The 17762-nt window shown below is 26.6% G+C and overlaps 1 protein-coding gene across 2 annotated transcripts; it reads right to left on the bottom strand.

Moving 5' to 3' along the window:
* Positions 1-8710: 8710 nt before the first annotated feature.
* LOC111294740 (receptor-like protein 7) lies at positions 8711-12512 on the bottom strand. 2 transcript variants are annotated; one of them, XM_089743346.1, is made up of 5 exons: positions 11463-12512; positions 11146-11361; positions 9700-10843; positions 9070-9600; positions 8711-8969 (listed from the first exon to the last, which is right to left on the bottom strand). In XM_089743346.1, the coding sequence occupies exons 1-5, from the start codon at positions 12451-12453 to the stop codon at positions 8948-8950; spliced, it is 2904 nt and encodes a 967-aa protein (XP_089599472.1). In that variant the 5' UTR covers positions 12454-12512; the 3' UTR covers positions 8711-8947. The 2 variants fall into 2 exon arrangements, with proteins under 2 accessions (XP_089599472.1, XP_022743865.2); XM_022888130.2 differs by having other exon boundaries at positions 9070-10843; positions 11463-12511.
* Positions 12513-17762: the final 5250 nt, after the last annotated feature.

Below are 17762 nucleotides of genomic sequence, written 5' to 3'. Positions count from 1 at the left end.
AATTAATTAATAACAATAAAAATTTATTTTAAGATCGAGCCCTTCAAAGTATAAATTTTATAAAAATTTTGATAGACTTCACATAATGTTAAATTTTGATTAATTAATTACACTAAAATAATTATAAATGATATACTTTCTTTTAAAACAAATAGGTGAGAGAATGATCAAATATTTAAGATAATAAAGAGAAGGGAGAGATTGATAAAATATAATAACAATAAAAATTTTAAAACCCCCTTTTTTGTATTTCCCCTTGGATAACACATTAGTTATCCAAAAGACAATTTATATTATATCAATCAAATATAAAATTTTATAATTTAAAATATAATATAATGATATGATATAAATAATATTTTTAAAATATAAAAATAATTTAATTTAATTTTTTTAAAAATAAAAAATATTGATCCTATTTTTATATAACATTAATTATATTACACAATTTTGATATAAAATATAATATAAATATAAAAATTAGTACCCGAACATTCTAATTATCATTATCGATATTTAAGTGGAATTGTTACCCCAAAAGAGGAGGTAAATGATTGTTTATCTGTCTGTATGGGTCCAAAAGGTTCACTCCGTATCTTAGGAGTTTGTATGGACTAGCCTACTGCCGTCATTTTCTATATGCTAATATGGTATTGTGATTTGACTTGTACCAATTCCTGCCTAATAATTTTTTCTTTTATGATGTTATATATTACAAGTAATAATTATAATCGAATACCTTTTAATATGTTTTAAAAAATAAGTAATTTAAAGTTGGACTAAATTCAAATACATTGAAATGTAAACTTGGAGAGTTGGAAAATTTCAAAGTTTCCTTACAATCTCTCATTTTCATGGTTCTTGCTTTTTAGTTCGCTGTAATACAATTAAATACAACGGGTAGACTTGATCATTCGACAAATAAGGTGTTAGTTAGGTGGATTGGATCATTCCTAGCTATTGAAATTCTTACACAAAATAAAGTTAAAAAATTATTTCATAATATAATAAAAAAATCAAATTAATATAATAAAATTTTAATATTTTTAATATTTTTAAATTATAATATAAAAAATATAGATCATATTTTTAAATTATAAAACATAATTTTTATATAAAATATAATATAAATATAAGAATTATTACCCGAACATTATAATTATCATTATCGATATATAAGTGGACTTGTTACCCCAAAAGAGGAGGTAAATGATTGTTTATTTGTTTTTATGGGTCCAATAGGTTCACGCCGTGTCCTAGGAGTTTGTATCGACTAGCCTACTACTGTCATAATTATAATCAAATACCTTTCAATATGTATATTAAAAAAAAAAAGAGTAATTTAAAATTGGACTAAACTCAAATATATTGAAATTTGAACTTAGAGACTTGGAAGATTTCAAAGTCTCCTTACCATTAACGCAATCTCTCATTGTCATGGTTCTTGCTTTTTAGTTCGCTTTAATACAATTAAGTATAACGGGTGGACTGGGTCATTCATCAGGGACAAATAAGGTGTTAGGGAGGTGGATTGGATTTTGGATGAGTGTAGGCTATTGGTTTTTTTTTTTTTTACCAAAATGTGTTATTGGGTTTAAATATTGAGAAAATTAATTTATCGTTTTTAAAATTTTTACACTTAATGAAATGGTGTTAAAAATTTGTCACATAATATAGTAAATAAATCAAATTAATATAATAAAAAAATTAATATTGTGAATGATTTTTAAATTATAATAAAATATTTACTGTAATATTTAAATTTTAAAATTTTTTAATATAATATTTGAATTATAAATTTATTAAATAATATTATATTTAAAAAATTATTTATTTATTATGTATTATTATTTAAAATTAATTACATTATAAGATTAAAACAATGAAATTGATAAAAATTTATTTTTTATAGTCAAATTTGAAGGATTAATTGATTGACATTGTTGTTTGATATTTAATAATTTTGAAACTTGAATTGGTTAAGATTTGACACACTTTGGAGTGGTTTTAATTTGACATTTCTAAAGTTGGTGATTTGATAGCGACTGATTTTATGGGGTTTTTTTATTATTACTTTTCAGTTGTTGGCTTGCGGATAAGCTAATGAAATAAAAACAAAAAAATCCGCAAAAAACCACACAAGTGAGAAAGAAGAAGTTTGTTTAATATATAAAATTACTATAATAAGATAAGATAAAATAATATTATAAATAAAATTATATTGAATAATGATATCTCATCTTATATTTAATGTTTATAAAAATTAAAATAAAATAATTTTATTTATTAATTAAAATTATTCTTTTTTAAAATTTATATAATTTAAATTATTTATATATTTTTTAAAAATATAATAAAATATATAAATTCAATCTCATAAATAAAAAATAATACTTTTCATTTTGAGAGAATTAAATAATTTTATAATGATAATTATTTATTTTTATAAATAAATCAAATATAATATAAATTTATTATTATCTTATCATATTTATCATCAAATATAGTCTTTTATCTTTATATTATCGATTTTCCACGTTCTAACACACGTGCAAAGAAGGCAGCTGAAAAGTCTAGGATCCAATCCAAGTTGCATCATTTTCATTACAGGACAGCATGATTGATGTAATAATCAATTCTTCAATATTTTAATTCAAAATGTTTATAGGAGCTTTAAACAGGGGGGAAAAAAAGGTGAATTACACTTGTAATCTTTTAATTTTGAAATGAATATTGTTTTGATTTTTATAATTTTAAAAATAATTTACTAATTTTTTTATTTTTAATGTTATAATAAAATGATCCTTTTGTTAATATTTTTTTTGTTAATTTTTTGTATTAAAAACCTATTAACACATTTGTCAATTGATGAATACTATGAATAAAAAGTCAACTTAAAATTTTTTTTTGAAGAGTATTTGATTCACAGGATTTAAAATTTTTAGAAATTTTAGTTCTTGTAAAGTGATTCTCTTGTTTGTAAAGTATCATCAAATATAATATAATAAAAAAATTAATCAAATAATTTTAGATTTCCTAAATCAAATATAAAAATTTTATGTTATCTTATTTTAAATCTAATGTCGAAATCTTTTATTATATGGAATCTATCAAAAAAAGTACGAGGGAATCATTTTCTTAATTGAAATCTTAAATTCTGTAAACTAAATATTTTTTTTATTATGTTTGATATATGAAATTTATTTTTAAAATAATTTTTGATAATTTTAAATTTAAAACTTCATTTTAAAGTTATTTTTAATATATTATTTGAATTAAGAGATTTTCTTACAATTATGTTTAACAAAAATTAGGGAGAGAAAAATAAAGAAAACTTTTAAAAAGAAAAGAAAAGAAAATGAGGAGAGAAAGAGAAACGAATTGTGGGGAGCAATAAAATTGGCTTCTTATCGCTGATCTAATTTAAAAAGTGTTGGATTGCCTTTCATGGTGTCGAATAGCATTATAGGGGCCAAATGTAGCACTTTCAACTAAATTTGTGAGGGAGCTCAATCTTGCCTCTTGTACTAAATTCGACCAAGTCATAAGGTCATTGGCTCTAGTTGTCGACACCGATGTAAAAGAGCCTTAGACCTTAAGGAGAGAGAATCGAAAAGAAAGGTAAAAAATTATAAACATTTTATGTATAAATTTTACTGGGGACCCACATAAATTGGTTAAAATATCTATGAACAATCATAGATCAATTTTCTCACCAGCGATTAAAACCATTAAAAATCCTTAACCTCTAGAAAGTTGACAAACCAATTGTCAAATCTTTTTAAATGTGGCATGTAACTACCTGAAAAAAAAAAAAAAAAAAAGCTTTTTTTTTTTTGTTTTCTTTCAATTTTGTTATTAGCTAAACAAAAATATCTCTTTCTAAGCTTGTTCGTGGAGCCCAAGGTATGATATTTTGATCTTCAACGATAAAACCCATAACAATTCAATAGATTTTTTCCTATATTATTAAAACAAATATTCATTATGTAGTGAAAATTTTGGAGAACAATTACTAATCTAAACAATAAACTTTATTAATATATGATTAAAAAGTTATTTTCATTGAGTTGCCACGTGGCATCTCTTCTAGCTCTCTATTTACTTTTCTTTGCTTTTTTTTTATTTTTTTAGATTATTTTAATTTTTTCTTCTTTTTAAAATATTTATAAATATTTTTATTTTAATTTTTTAAAGATGGGATCTATTTTATTAAGCTTTTTTCATTTTTTTTTTCTTTTTACCAAATTTTTCGTTTTTTTATTCCTTTTTAACTTTTATTTTATTTTTTTTAAACTTTTTTTGCTTGTTAAAAATTTTTTAGTTTTTTTTATATATTTTATATGTAATAAATATTTTTTGTTAAAATTTTTTAAAGGTGTGACCCACTTTATACCAATCTTTTTTTTTTTTTCCTTTTCTTTTTCTTTTTAAAAATTTTTTATAAAAATTTTTTAATGATATAAAATTTTTTTATATGAGACTCATTTGATACTAAAAGTATGAAATGTGTTTGCCTTTTTTTTTACACTGTTATTTTTTTATATATTTATTAAATATTTTAATGGTTTTAAAATATTCCAACGTGTTTCGTGTTAGCCTCTCCCGACGAAAGTCTGGTGGGGTAAGAAACGAGTCAAGCTGATAGGTCGTCGCTCACTTTTGAAAAAGGACCTTGCAAAATTATTTCACATTTTCAGGTCCGTGCTTTATTTATTTTCTAAACTTTTAGTCTATCAATGTCAATGTACAATGTGCAATGTACAATGTACATAACAAAACATCCAAAATGTAATAAAAAATGTCAATGTACAGATGTGCAATGTACAAGGATACATAGAGTTCACAGCTGATCTTAGATAACATAAACATCTGTCTCAAACAATCAAAATGTAATACAGGGTTCGATAACAAAAGCTAGTTAATGTCTAGGTTATGTAAAGTAAAAACAAAGCTAATATTTATTCTAGAAAACAACCTAAGCATTCTTAAGAGATCAACGAAATCTTAACCCCTCATTAATGAATTCTAACTGCTCATAGAACAATATTCTTTAAGATGTGCCGATTAATTATATATGTTTAGTCTATATATTATACGTTTAATCAACAAAAGTAAGTCCACTGAAAATGATTTTTCTTTCAATTTCAAGACCCTATCACATTTAATGCCACTATATGATAACTGCAATTGTTTTGATGAATTTCACATAATGTAAAAATAGAACGTGGAAACATATGCTCACCAAAAAAAAAAAAAGTTACTAGTAGAAACATGTTGTCCTATAGGACTTTGAACCCCTCAAGATATATGGAATGTCAATAATTCCTATTTAATTATGACAAAGCATGTGTAAATTAATATTTGGGGAAATGTAATGTTGGGGGTTGTCTCCGGTAAATAATTATCAAAAAGAAAAGGCGATAGAAAAGAAACTTGAATGGTCTACCATCATCCATTCAAGTCAGAAGGCATAAACAAAGTAGGTGACAATCTATGTACGTCACATATTTTTTCTTCACTCATAAAAATTTATGCATCATCACTTCAAAAAATTATCTTGAAATGAAGTAGTGGCTGTCATGACACTAGCACGACTTCCTAGAAGTATAAGGTGCAATTATTGCGAAATTTGTGCACTTCTTCCTGAATTTGTGGAATCTTTCTCAACAAAGTTGTTATGACAACTGACACAACTTCTTTAAAAGATAAAGAACAAATTAATTGCATTTCTTGCAAATTTTGTGGAATCCCTCGCAACAAGGCTATCGTGACAACCGACGCAACTTCCCTAAAGTAACAAGTTGCATTTCTTGCAGTAAGTATCAAATAAAGGGGTGGTCCAATTGCTTCCGTAATGACAAAAATTGAAAGTTACGTGGAAACAACCAAGTTGATGCAAACCAAATCAACATCAAATTCTTCAAGAATTTGTTAAATTTCCACAAAGACAACTGAATAAGAATTTCAAGAAGTTTCTACTGACTAACTCAAGAAGCTCATCAAACATCAAGTGAAAGTGTTGTTCTGCTTTCCTTCTCTTACGCAAAGTTTACTGTCAAAGTATTGATTGCATGAAGATGCCCAAAAACTATCAACTTCTAAAGTTTCAACATGTTGATTATAAAGAAAATTTAATACATGTTGCACACTTGGTGAAAACTTGCAACAATGTTGGCATCTTATGTCAAGCAATTTAATCGCTTTTTAAAAGGTAATGCTTTCGATTGGTGCATAGATTTTGAATTTGGATTAATTGACAATTGAAAATAACTTAATATTTTAAAAATGTTTCTACAATACTGAATGCATAATTAATATGATTGAACTCATAAGTTCAAGATAATAAAAAAATGAACATATGATTGATTTTATTCTTAAGTGAAAAAATCTAAATCTCAATTGCAAAGAAAGATTGTCTAAAGTCTTTGCATTTGATTTACTTAAACAAATATTTATAATTATGAGTAATAAAAATTATTTTAACTTTCAAATAAGACATTAAGTTGTACCAATTGAAAATATATAAAGAAAATGCTAATATATGTACAGCGGAAAAAATAAAATATATACCAGAAAGGTACATACATTATTTTAAAAATTAAAATTTAAATCAATGAGTTATTAGTTGAAATCTTTAAATTTTATATTTAAGTCTCATCGATACATATGAATCTAGTTCAATTTTGTGGTATTATATTTTTCATGAAGATATTATTTGGTAGATATTAAAAATTTATATATAATTTATTTAAAAAAAAAAAAAAAGAAAATTCAATCGAAAAGAGTTTTGAGATGTGGCAGTCAAAAGTGTAAGATACCCTTCCTTTGTGGCCGACATTGATAGACTAAAAGTTTAGAAAATAAATAAAGCACGGACCTGAAAATGTGAAATAATTTTGTAAGGTCTTTTTCCAAAAGTGAGCAATGACCTATCAGCTTGACTCGTTTCTTATCCCACCAGACTTTCGTCGGGAGAGGCTAACACGAAACACGTTGGAATAATTAATTCAGTGGTTCTAATCAATTCACTCTCCAAATCAGAAATTAATTCAAAAAAATTATCAAATCCTCCTTTTAAGTTTTAACCATGTACCGCAAAACCAATTTAAGACATATTAGAATTTTAAGTATTGGATTTTATTATTTTTTTTAAGATTGTACATGTGTTAAAAGAATATATTATTTATATTTAATTTTTTAATCCAAAATTTGATTTTATATATTTTTTATTATGAGTATAATAAATAACTTGATCTTTCCAAAATATATATATATATTACTGTTTTGTTGTCATAATTATGAAAAAAATAAAAAATGATTTACGTGATATAGCTTAACATATATCATTCCGCTCTTTCACGTGAATAAATAAATTTAATAAGTACTAATTAACTTGAAATATAATGAATTTTGCAAACACAAATAACAGTTAACGTATACACGTCCACAAATTTAAAAAAAAAAAAAAAAAAAAAAAAAAAACTTAAATGAAAAGTGAAATATTAGTTATGTTGTGTTAGGACACACACTATGTTCCAACGCATGGTTTATATGAAATGTCCTTAATCCAATCTAAATTATTTTATATATTCTATAAAATAAAGACAAGATAATTTTTTATTTGTATTCCATCCTCATAACATATCATACATAAAAAAAAAGTTATTAATTGTCTAAAATATTGATGCTTTTAATAAAAAAACTTTATTTTTTATTAATTAATTTGATACTTGAAAAATTATTTATCTATCAATTATTATCATTTGAAGTTAATTATGTTAAAAGTGAATATCACATTAATTAATAAATTTATAATTCAGATACAATATTAAAATATTTTAAAATTTGAGTATCACATTAAATATTTTATTATAATTTAGAGATTATTCATGATATTAACCCTATTGAAAAAATCAAACATTTTTTATATATCATATATATAAATCTATTAAAAAAATATTTATGATTTAAGCATTACACGTAATATGTAATAAATAATTTATTTTTTTTAATAATATAATTATGTGACGTAACTTGAATGGAAATGACACATGCTAATTAAGAAAAATCATTTCATATAATCTTTTTTAGAAAATTAAATAAAAAACTAATCACCTATTAGATCAAAATTATATAACTATCAAATAAAATTAAGAAAAATAATGATTATTGGAGACATACATGTAAACATAGCGAAATTTTAAAATTTTACTTCCCTAAACTATATAAATCGCGAGCTACACAAATATGCATATGCAGTAGATAAAACAAATCTTACTTTGCTTTTTTATGGTGTCAAGATTTACCTCAAACTTGACTGCAACGAACCAACAACGCGTCTAATCTCTAATAACACTACACAAGAAAAAAAAAAAAAAAAAAAAAAACCTTCTTAAAAAATGAAAAGATGCTAAGCCGAATCTTCTGGTAACAGAATATCGCTTGTCCTTTTCTATGTTTGCTAGCTCTTAACACATGGGATAGAAGCAAAACTATTCTAACGACAATTGCATGAATATTCCCATGGCGAGGCAAATTAAACATCTTTAAATAGAGGATGAGCTTTCAAAGTTCTATTCCAACTAGATTTTTTTTTTTTTTTGTCAAATCTTATTCTTAATAAATTTGTTTTAGGCAAGGTCTTTTTAATACAATTTTTATCCTTCTACATATTTATGCCATCGTCATTTTTTTATTCTTTAAAAAATACAAGTCGATTGAAAACTTTTTTTTTATAATTCATTATCGTATCTTTTGTTAGAAGCTGTTTAGAAACAATCGAAAATCCCTAACACAAATACAAAACGGCTCAAAGCCCACGATAGCTTCAAGTATGGTGTTCCTTAGTCTTACATCTACAGGTAGAACATGGAAACTGATCTCTGTTTCTCTGTCTCTCCCTCTCCCTCGGATTAATGATTTCCTTCCATCTCTACTTCTTTCATTACAACAAGACTGGCGATGATCTGCAAAGGAAAAAGGAAATTGGGCGTACCGTTCTATCATCACTATACATAGCTTAATAATATATGACACAGCAAAGTCCACTTTTTTGCATTTATTCACCTCCTATGCGTTCTTCCACGACTAATTTTGGAGAAAGTCTTGGCAAACCAATCACTTTTCCTAGTGGTCACAACATGCCCAATCGTCACTCCAATGAGGAATCCGCTTCCATAACCCAGCAAGACTACTTTCCAATGCAATCCAACGAGAAATCCAGAGTCTTCAGAAATTGAAGATGAAGGAGGTGGCAAGGCTCCAGAACTACTGTCACATTCTTTTAGCAACGGTTTTCCACACAACCCAAGATTTCCTTCAAAGGAACTACTTTGGAAAGTATCGAATTGGTGACCTTGCGGTATAGGTCCTGTGAGATGATTATAGGAGACGTTGAGAACCTCAAGGAAAGTGAGTTGTGTACTCAACTCCCAAGGAATTCTTCCAGCTAGCTTGTTCTGAGAAAGGTCCAAAGCTTCGAGATTCGTTAGCTTCGCTATAGCTGATGGTATTCGGCCAACAAGAATGTTATTCGAAAAATTGAGCGAGTAAAGCTCTTTGAGACTCCCAATGGATTCTGGAATTTCTCCATCAAATCTGTTGCTCGAGAGATCAATGGCTACAAGAGTTTGAATGATCTTTGGGTACAGCATTTCTGTGCCTTTGTTTGTAATTGTCATGGAATAAATATAATACCTGGGAACATGCATTACATTGATCCTCATATCCAAGTATTCAAGCAGGTAACTAGCTGATGAGTTCCTGACATCAAGACTTCTCATGGTATTCCATCTTTCAAAGTAGCCTGAAGGCAGTGTCCCATTAAATCTGTTGTGAGAGAGATCGATGATTCGCAATTTGGGAAAGACAAAATGGGACTCAGGATCCCCTATCATACCATAAAGTGCATTAGAGCATAAAATAAGAATATTCAACTCTGGAAGAGTGCCCAGCCATGAAGGGAATGCATCGCTAATCTGATTGTTCCCGAGATCAAGATATTCTAACATTCTACACTCCATCAGCGATCTTGGTATCTTTCCTTGAAATTTGTTTTTGCCCAAATCTATCATCTTTAATCTGTTTCCACTCGCCCAACTACGTGGAATGGGACCATGAAAGTTGTTGGAGCGCACCCTCAGTACCAATAAGTACTCGCTAAAGTTGCTCAAACATAAAGGGATCTCACCACTCAAGTTATTAAGGGAAACATCAAGAATAGAAAGAGAGCTCAGGTTGCACAAGAGTTGTGGGATTTCTCCGGTGATGGAATTGTTTGAGATGGAATAGAAACAAGTAGACAAGGGTGGAACTGGGAGTGAACCTTGGAGAATGTTGGAATCAAGTTTTAGATAGTATAATTTGGACCACGGAAGAACAACCGGAAATTCATCAAAACCGGTTAGAGAGTTGTTTGAAAGGTCTAAAAATAACAGAGTTTCAATGCTCACTTTCGACAGCCATTTCGGTATCTGGCCCTGAATGTTGTTGGAAGAAAGATCAAGAAGTTGCAATTGATGTTGGTGACGCAAGAAATCTGGGAACCCTCTTAGATGGCAGTAACGCAATCCTATATCAACAAGCTGAGGACTGGTGGCATTGGTATTATTTCTTGAAATTAAATAGAAATTATTTAAGGATAGAAACAGATACTTCAAATGTTTTAGCTCAAGAAATGTATCAAGCTCCACAATGCCACCCAATCTATTTTTGTCACAGTGTAAAAATTCTAGTTTCTTGAGTCTCGAGATTGAGCTTGGAACTGACCCTTCTAGCATATTTTCCATTAGGTTCAAATAAGTTAATTGGGACAGGTTCGTTAGCTTAGGAGGAATAGAACCTGTAAAATGATTACAATAAATTCAGTCAGATTTGCAAGAAATGATCGATGGAAGAAAATATATCTCAGGGCCAAAAAGAAAGGTTTTTTTTTTGATCAAATGTAAAACATTTAGGGAGGAGTTCAACTCCATTCTTCCAGTTGGACTATGCATGCATGCACATATGATAAATTTGTTCCAAAAAGAATTATTTTGAAGACCCAAATATTTAAGCTTGATGGCACTAACCTTTTGAAATACAGTGCCTAACTTCAATAATTGGAAAGAAATAATGATTTTCCAATTAAGACAAGTAACTCACCTCTAAAAAGATTATTTCCAAGATCCAAAACCGTGAGCTTGGTGAGATTACCCAGCATAGCTGGAACTAATCCTGTGAATTTGCAATTACTAATGTCCAAATATTCCAAAGAAATAAGGTTTCTAATTGAGTCCGGTAGCTCATCTGTAAAAGAATTATTTTGAAGATCCATATGATAGAGCTTGGTGAGATTACCCAGAGTTGATGGCACTAAACCTGTGAAGTAGCAATTAAGAACCTTCAAGTAGAAAATAATGTACCAAAAAAACATGAAAAATATTCCAAGGAAATAAGGTTTCCGATTGACGGTAACTTACCCCTAAAAAAATTGCGTCCAAGATCCAAAAAATGGAGATTGGGGAGATTACCCAACGTAGATGGCACTAACCCTGTGAAGTTGCAAAGACCAATTCCCAAGAATTCCAATGAATCAAGGTCTCCAATTGAAGCAGCTAACTCACCAGAAAAACTTGTGTTCAAGAGTGCTAAGACTTTAAGTTGGCTGGTGAAATTGAATTCTGGAAAGTAACCCGTGAGACCCAAGTTGTGTACCAGCCAAATGGTTTGAAGGTTTGGTAGATGGAAAATGGGCAATGGAAATTTGCCCAGCAGTCCACAATGCCCGAGATGAAGGGACGTCAGCGAGGAAAAATTGGCTAAGACACTAGGAATCGGAGAAGCCACATCTACGTACGAGAGATGAAGGTGTTTTAAGTCTGTAAAATTCTGTACTAAGCTCTTCAGATTAGGCATTTTGAGTTCCAACAACCGTTGAAAGGAGCTAGGATCCCAATTATTTGACAGATCGAGGGAAGATAATCGAACGAGCTTTGAAATTTCTGACGGTATTTGACCAGAAAATACAGAATTAGAGAGATTGAGATATGTCAGCATCGAAAGATTGCCCAACGCAGATGGAATCACGGAGTAATTGAAGTCATTGTGTGCGAGGTTAAGCTTTTGAAGGTGAACAAGGTGGAAGAGACTACTGGAGGAATTGATAGAGCCATAAAGGAAGCTACTGCTGAGGTCCAGGCCTATCACCTGACCGGAGATTTGATCACACTCGACGCCATCCCATGAACAGCAATCAACTCCTTGAAACGTCCAGTTATCAACCTTAGGATAAGCATACGAGGAAGCAGCAGATGCGCTCTCGTCGATGACGAAGCTTTCCTTGAATTGCATCAAAGCAAGGCGCTCATCGTCATGACATAGCACTGCCTGCACAGACGAGAAAGAAAAAGCAGTGAACTGGAAAAGAGTAAGGATAAAGAGTAAGCATGCAAATGCAAATGAAGGCCTCATAATTTTTGGGTATCTTGATTTTTAGTTTGCAGTCTTTGGAGAGCAAGTAAAGTAGAGCATGGCCAGCTTTATTTTATAGACGCATAGACGGTAGCTTCACAATCGTACGTGATGGTTGAATAGTAAGGTGGGGTAATGCGGGGTTGAGAATAGCTAGACTGAGGTCTTCGTCAATGATCGTTTACCGTTCTTTATACGTTACATTTTCGGCTTTGTATGCGAGGTTAAACAAAAATATCCTTACCCTGTACCACCTTTGATTTACCTTTTTTTTTGTGATTATATCTTTTTTCTCTTTTAAAGTTTTCAAACCACTTTGTCTTAATAAATAATAATCATTTATGTATTTATATAATTAATTAATTTAATATCAAATAAATCACAATTAAATGAATAAAAATAAACATTTTTATAACTAAATAATTAACTAATAGATTTAAATTTATCATTAATGATGAATCAAATTAGAAAATTAAAAGTGAAGAAAAAGATTTTACATTTTCATTATCTTCTTAAGCTATTTAAAGACAAATACTTTATGATTAATAAGGTAGACTTAGTAATAAAGAGAGTTCATAAAATTTTGAGATTTTTAATTCAAATACTTTTAATTTTGTGTGTGGGTTTAATTTTTTAATTAAATTATAATTTATTAGTTTATTGTAATATAATAATTGATTATCAAATTGATTATATGGATGTAATAATGAGTATAATTTTAAAAAAATATGCCTTATGTTATATTAATTAATTTTAATAAAATTTGATATTAAAAGATAAAAATAAAATTTTACCAGATTTTAATTTGATCACAACTAAATTATTTATATATAAATTAAGTAAAAATATTTTTATTTTGATGCATTCTAAATTTTGTCTTCATGATTAAAATTTTTATCTTTTCACTTAAATGATGATTAAAAGCCTTAATTTTTTTTTTGTAAAAAAATTTTAGGATACAAAATTGTTTCGTTTTTTAAGTTAAAATAAAATATACGACATCTGATAACTTAAAATAAATGATTATAAATTTTACATTCAAAATTATCTCAATAAATAACCACTAATAACACCCAAACCTAAAATTTTTTATGAAAAAAAAAAAAACCTTAAACCAATCACGATAAAGCTTCATTTGCATATCGGAGAACGGCATGAAAAGTGGCAATTCGTATTACAGCTGTCAAAGATGTAAGTGGACTTGTTACCCAAAAGTGGAGGTCAGGGATTGTTTGTTTGGGTCCAAAAGGCTCACACGTGATTTGACTTGGTTTTAAAATTCTTCCAATTACAAGAAAATTTCAAAAGTATACCGTTCTTTATACGTATCCAAATTCAAAGGAAGTATAAAGGCTGAATTACAATAATTCTTTTTTTTTAATTTTTTTTCTTTTTAACTACAGTATATTTTATGTATTCCAAATTCAAATGCGCAATCAACAAAAAACTAAAATACCAGATTTGTTTGACACTATGAGTAGAAGTGGAAATTTAGTGCATTAAAATTGATATGATCAAGTCAATTTTACATGTTTACATGAATTTAAATAATTTTAAATCGAGTAATTTGAGTTTTAAGTCATTTGAAATATTTAAATATTCATTTTTAAAATTAAATAAAATTTTTTTTGAATTAATTAATTAAATTAAATCAGATTTTATCAAACACAATTAATTGTTTTTAAAGTTTTAATTTCAACAACCAATAACATATATACCTCCAATTTTGATTTTTGAAATCATAAAAGTAATTTCTTAAAAAAAAATCATTAGGTCATATAAAAAGAAAAATAAACGAATTAAAAGTCAATTACAAATTTAGAATTATTTATATAAAAAAATTAATAGTTTCCTCTAAACAACATTAATGATTTTATATATTAATTAACATTTCATTTTCATTTTCATTCCACTTGTTATTATTAGCGATCGATTCACAATGATTATGATTATAACTTACCACTTATATGTAAACCATAACTCAAAAAACTAAAACTAGTTTTTAATCAAAACGAGGATATTGAAATAAATGAAAATTATATGAAAGTTAGATATGCTAAAATAAAGTCAAATTCAATTTTATCATTTTACTTAGAAGGAAGGATCAAATTTACCATCTATCTTTGATTCTCTAAACAAGTGTAATTTTATCCTTATATATATATTTTTTAATTTAGTTAAAAAATATCAAAAATTGAATTTAATTACAATAACAAAAAATTATTTTTTTCAAGTTTAAAAAGTTTGAAAATTAAAGAAAAAAGATTTTATATTTTTATTATCTTCTCAACTACACAAAGACAATTACTTTATGTTATATTTATTAATTTTAGAAAAAAAATTAAAAGATAAAAATAAATTTATATTAAATTTGAATTTGATCTATAGTCTTTGGAATTGTTCTAGTTTTTATTCGTCTGAGTCTATTTACTTGTCCTTTAAACCTATAAATTTTATAACCAATCAATCATTTATACATAAATTCATAAAAAAAAATTATTTTTATTTTGATGCATTCTAAATTTTTCTTCATGCTAAAATTTTCATCTTGGACTGAAACTATTATTTAAAGGACTTGGAAAGATGCAAGTTGCTATATTCCAACGAACGAGATAATAATAAATATTTAAATTATAAATTTATTAAATATTATTTTTTAAAAATAATTATATAAATTATCTGAATATTTTATATTAATTTATTTTTCATAACACGTGTACAGCTGTCAAATATTTAAGCGGACTTGTTGCCCGAAAGGTGAGGTAAACGTTTCTTTGTTTGGGTCCAAAAGGTTCAGACGTATCGTAGGATTTTCCCTTGACTTTTCAGCCTGCTATTGTACTTTTCAACCTGCTATCGTGATTTGACTTGTATGCACTAATTCCTACGTAATCATCGGCAGGAGTTTTCAGTTATACACAAAAACATATCGGAAGTGTCTCATAATTTCATTTGATTGTTCCATTAATTTCAGAAAACAATTTTTTATAACATTTTTATTTATTTATTACTCTCTCTTTTTGTTTAACTTTTTTTTTTTCATTTTTAACAACTATTACTCTTATTTTTCTATATTTTAAATTATCTTTTTTTCTAATAAAAAATGATTATACTTCAATATCATAAAATTAAATTTAAAATTAAACACATAAAATAAATTTTTTTAATAAGTATTAGAATAAAAAGACAAAAAAAAGGAATGGAGATAGTGTATTTTTTATTTGAATATTCATATTCATATAATGGAAAATTAAATTTAACAACCAGTACTTATAACTAAAGATAACCCAAATTTTTTTTTAACAAAAGAAATCGTTGTTTAATTTTTTAAATAGAAAAAATTATAAATGTTAAAATTAAAATATTCTACATTTATTGAATATTATTTTTAAAAAATAACTTTATAAAATAACTGAACTAAATTTTATATTTATTTAGATGTCAAGTTGCTTATACATGTTGGATGTCACATATGCCCGTAGTGGATGGAATTCAACCAACAAAGAAAATACTTGGTAGTTTCTGGATTTCAAATTATTAGAAACTACCTAAGACAATTATGATTTAAATTTAAATAACAAAAAGTACTGCTCTTTTTTGTTTCTTACAAGTATGGCAAACGGATCATATAAAAAAAAAGGGGGGGGGGGAAGCTTTCACTTAAAACTATTTATAATATAATTTTAAAATTAATTAATAACAATAAAAAATTATTTTAATATCAAACACTTTAAAGTATAGATTTTATAAAAATTTTAATAGATTTCACATAATATTAAATTTTCATTAATTAATTGCACTAAAATAATTATAAATGATATACTTTCTTTAAAAAAAAGTGAGAGAATGATCAAATATTTAAGATAATAAAGGAAAAGGAGAGATTGATAAAAATAAAATAATAAAAATTTTAAACCCCCTTTTTTGCATTTCCCCTTGGATAATATATTAGTTATCCAAACGACAATTTACATTATATCAATCAAATATAAAATTTTGTAATTTAAAAATATAATATGATGATATGATATGAATAATATGTTAAAAATATAAAAATGATATAATTTAAAATTTTAATAAAATTATATAAAAATTTATTAAAAATAAAAAATATAGATCATATTTTTATATAACATAAATTATAATACATAATTTTTATATAATATATAATATAAATAAAAAAATTAGTACCCGAACATTCTAATTATCATTATCGATATTTAAGTGGAATTGTTACCCCAAAAGAAGAGGTAAATGATTGTTTATATGTTTGTGTAAGTCCAAAAGGTTCACACCGTATCTTAGGAGTTTGCATTGACTAGCCTCCTACGGTCATTTTCCATATGCTCTTGTGATTAGACTTGTACTTTAGGACTGCACCAATTCCTGCGTAATCATTTTTTTCTTTTACGATATTACATAGTACAAGTAATTATTATAATCTCATACCTTTCAATTGAACTAAACTCAAATATATTAAAATTTAAACTTCGAGAGTTGGAAGATTTCAAAGTCTCATTACAATCAATTATAGGGGCAAAATATAGACCTTTCAACTAAATTTGGGAGGGAGTTTGATTCGACCAAATCACAAGGTTATTGGCTTTAGTTGTCGATACAGATGCAGAAGAGCCTTGGAGTATATCCTTCCAATGGTCGGTAGACCTCAAGGAAAGAGAATAGAAGAAAGAAGAAAAAAATTATAAATTTTTACTAAGGATTCACATGAATCGACTACAGTATCTATGAACAATCATAGACGAACTTTTTTACTTGCAATTAAAACCATCCAAAATCATAATCCCCTAGAAAATTGACAAAAGTAATAGTCAAATATTTTTAAATGCGGCACGTAATTATTTGGAAAGAAAGTTGCTTTTTTTTTTTGTTTTCTTTTGATTTTTTTTTATTAACTAAGCAAAAAATTCCCTTTCTAAGCTTGTCTATGAAGCCCAGTGTGTGATATTTTGATCTTTAGCTATAAAACCCATAACAATTCATTAGGTTTTTTCCTATATTATCTAAACAAATATTCATTATGTAGTGAAAACTTTAGAGAAAAATTACTAATCTAAACAATAAATTATGTCAATATATGGTTAAATAGTGTTTTTCATTGAGTATACCTGTGATCTCTTCTAGCTCTTTATTTATTTTTCTTTGCTTTTTATATTTTTTATCTAGATTATTTTTTTAAAAAGAAGAAAAATTCTTTCTTCGTTTTTAAAAAAATTATAAATATTTTTTATTTTAATTTTTTAAAGATGGGATCTACTTTATTAAGCTTTTTTCTTTTTTTTTCTTTTTAC

The sequence above is a fragment of the Durio zibethinus genome, chromosome 14 (assembly GCF_047325235.1).
Source record: "Durio zibethinus cultivar Kanyao isolate XHJ-2024 chromosome 14, ASM4732523v1, whole genome shotgun sequence".
Lineage (NCBI taxonomy): Eukaryota > Viridiplantae > Streptophyta > Magnoliopsida > Malvales > Malvaceae > Durio > Durio zibethinus.
Note: the sequence above shows the minus strand (reverse complement) of the source record. Positions and strands in the feature narration are given on the sequence as shown.

Excerpts from the sequence above, each read along its gene's own strand:
- LOC111294740 (XM_022888130.2), bottom strand. The coding sequence starts at position 12,453 with ATGAGGCCTTCATTTGCATTTGCATGCTTACTCTTTATCCTTACTCTT. Across the intron at positions 11,362-11,462 it reads TGGACGCAATTTTTTTAGGG|GTTTAGTGCCATCAACTCTG; the intron begins GTAAGTTACCGT and ends GCTACTTCACAG. Across the intron at positions 10,844-11,145 it reads TGGAAATAATCTTTTTAGAG|GTTCTATTCCTCCTAAGCTA; the intron begins GTGAGTTACTTG and ends ATCATTTTACAG.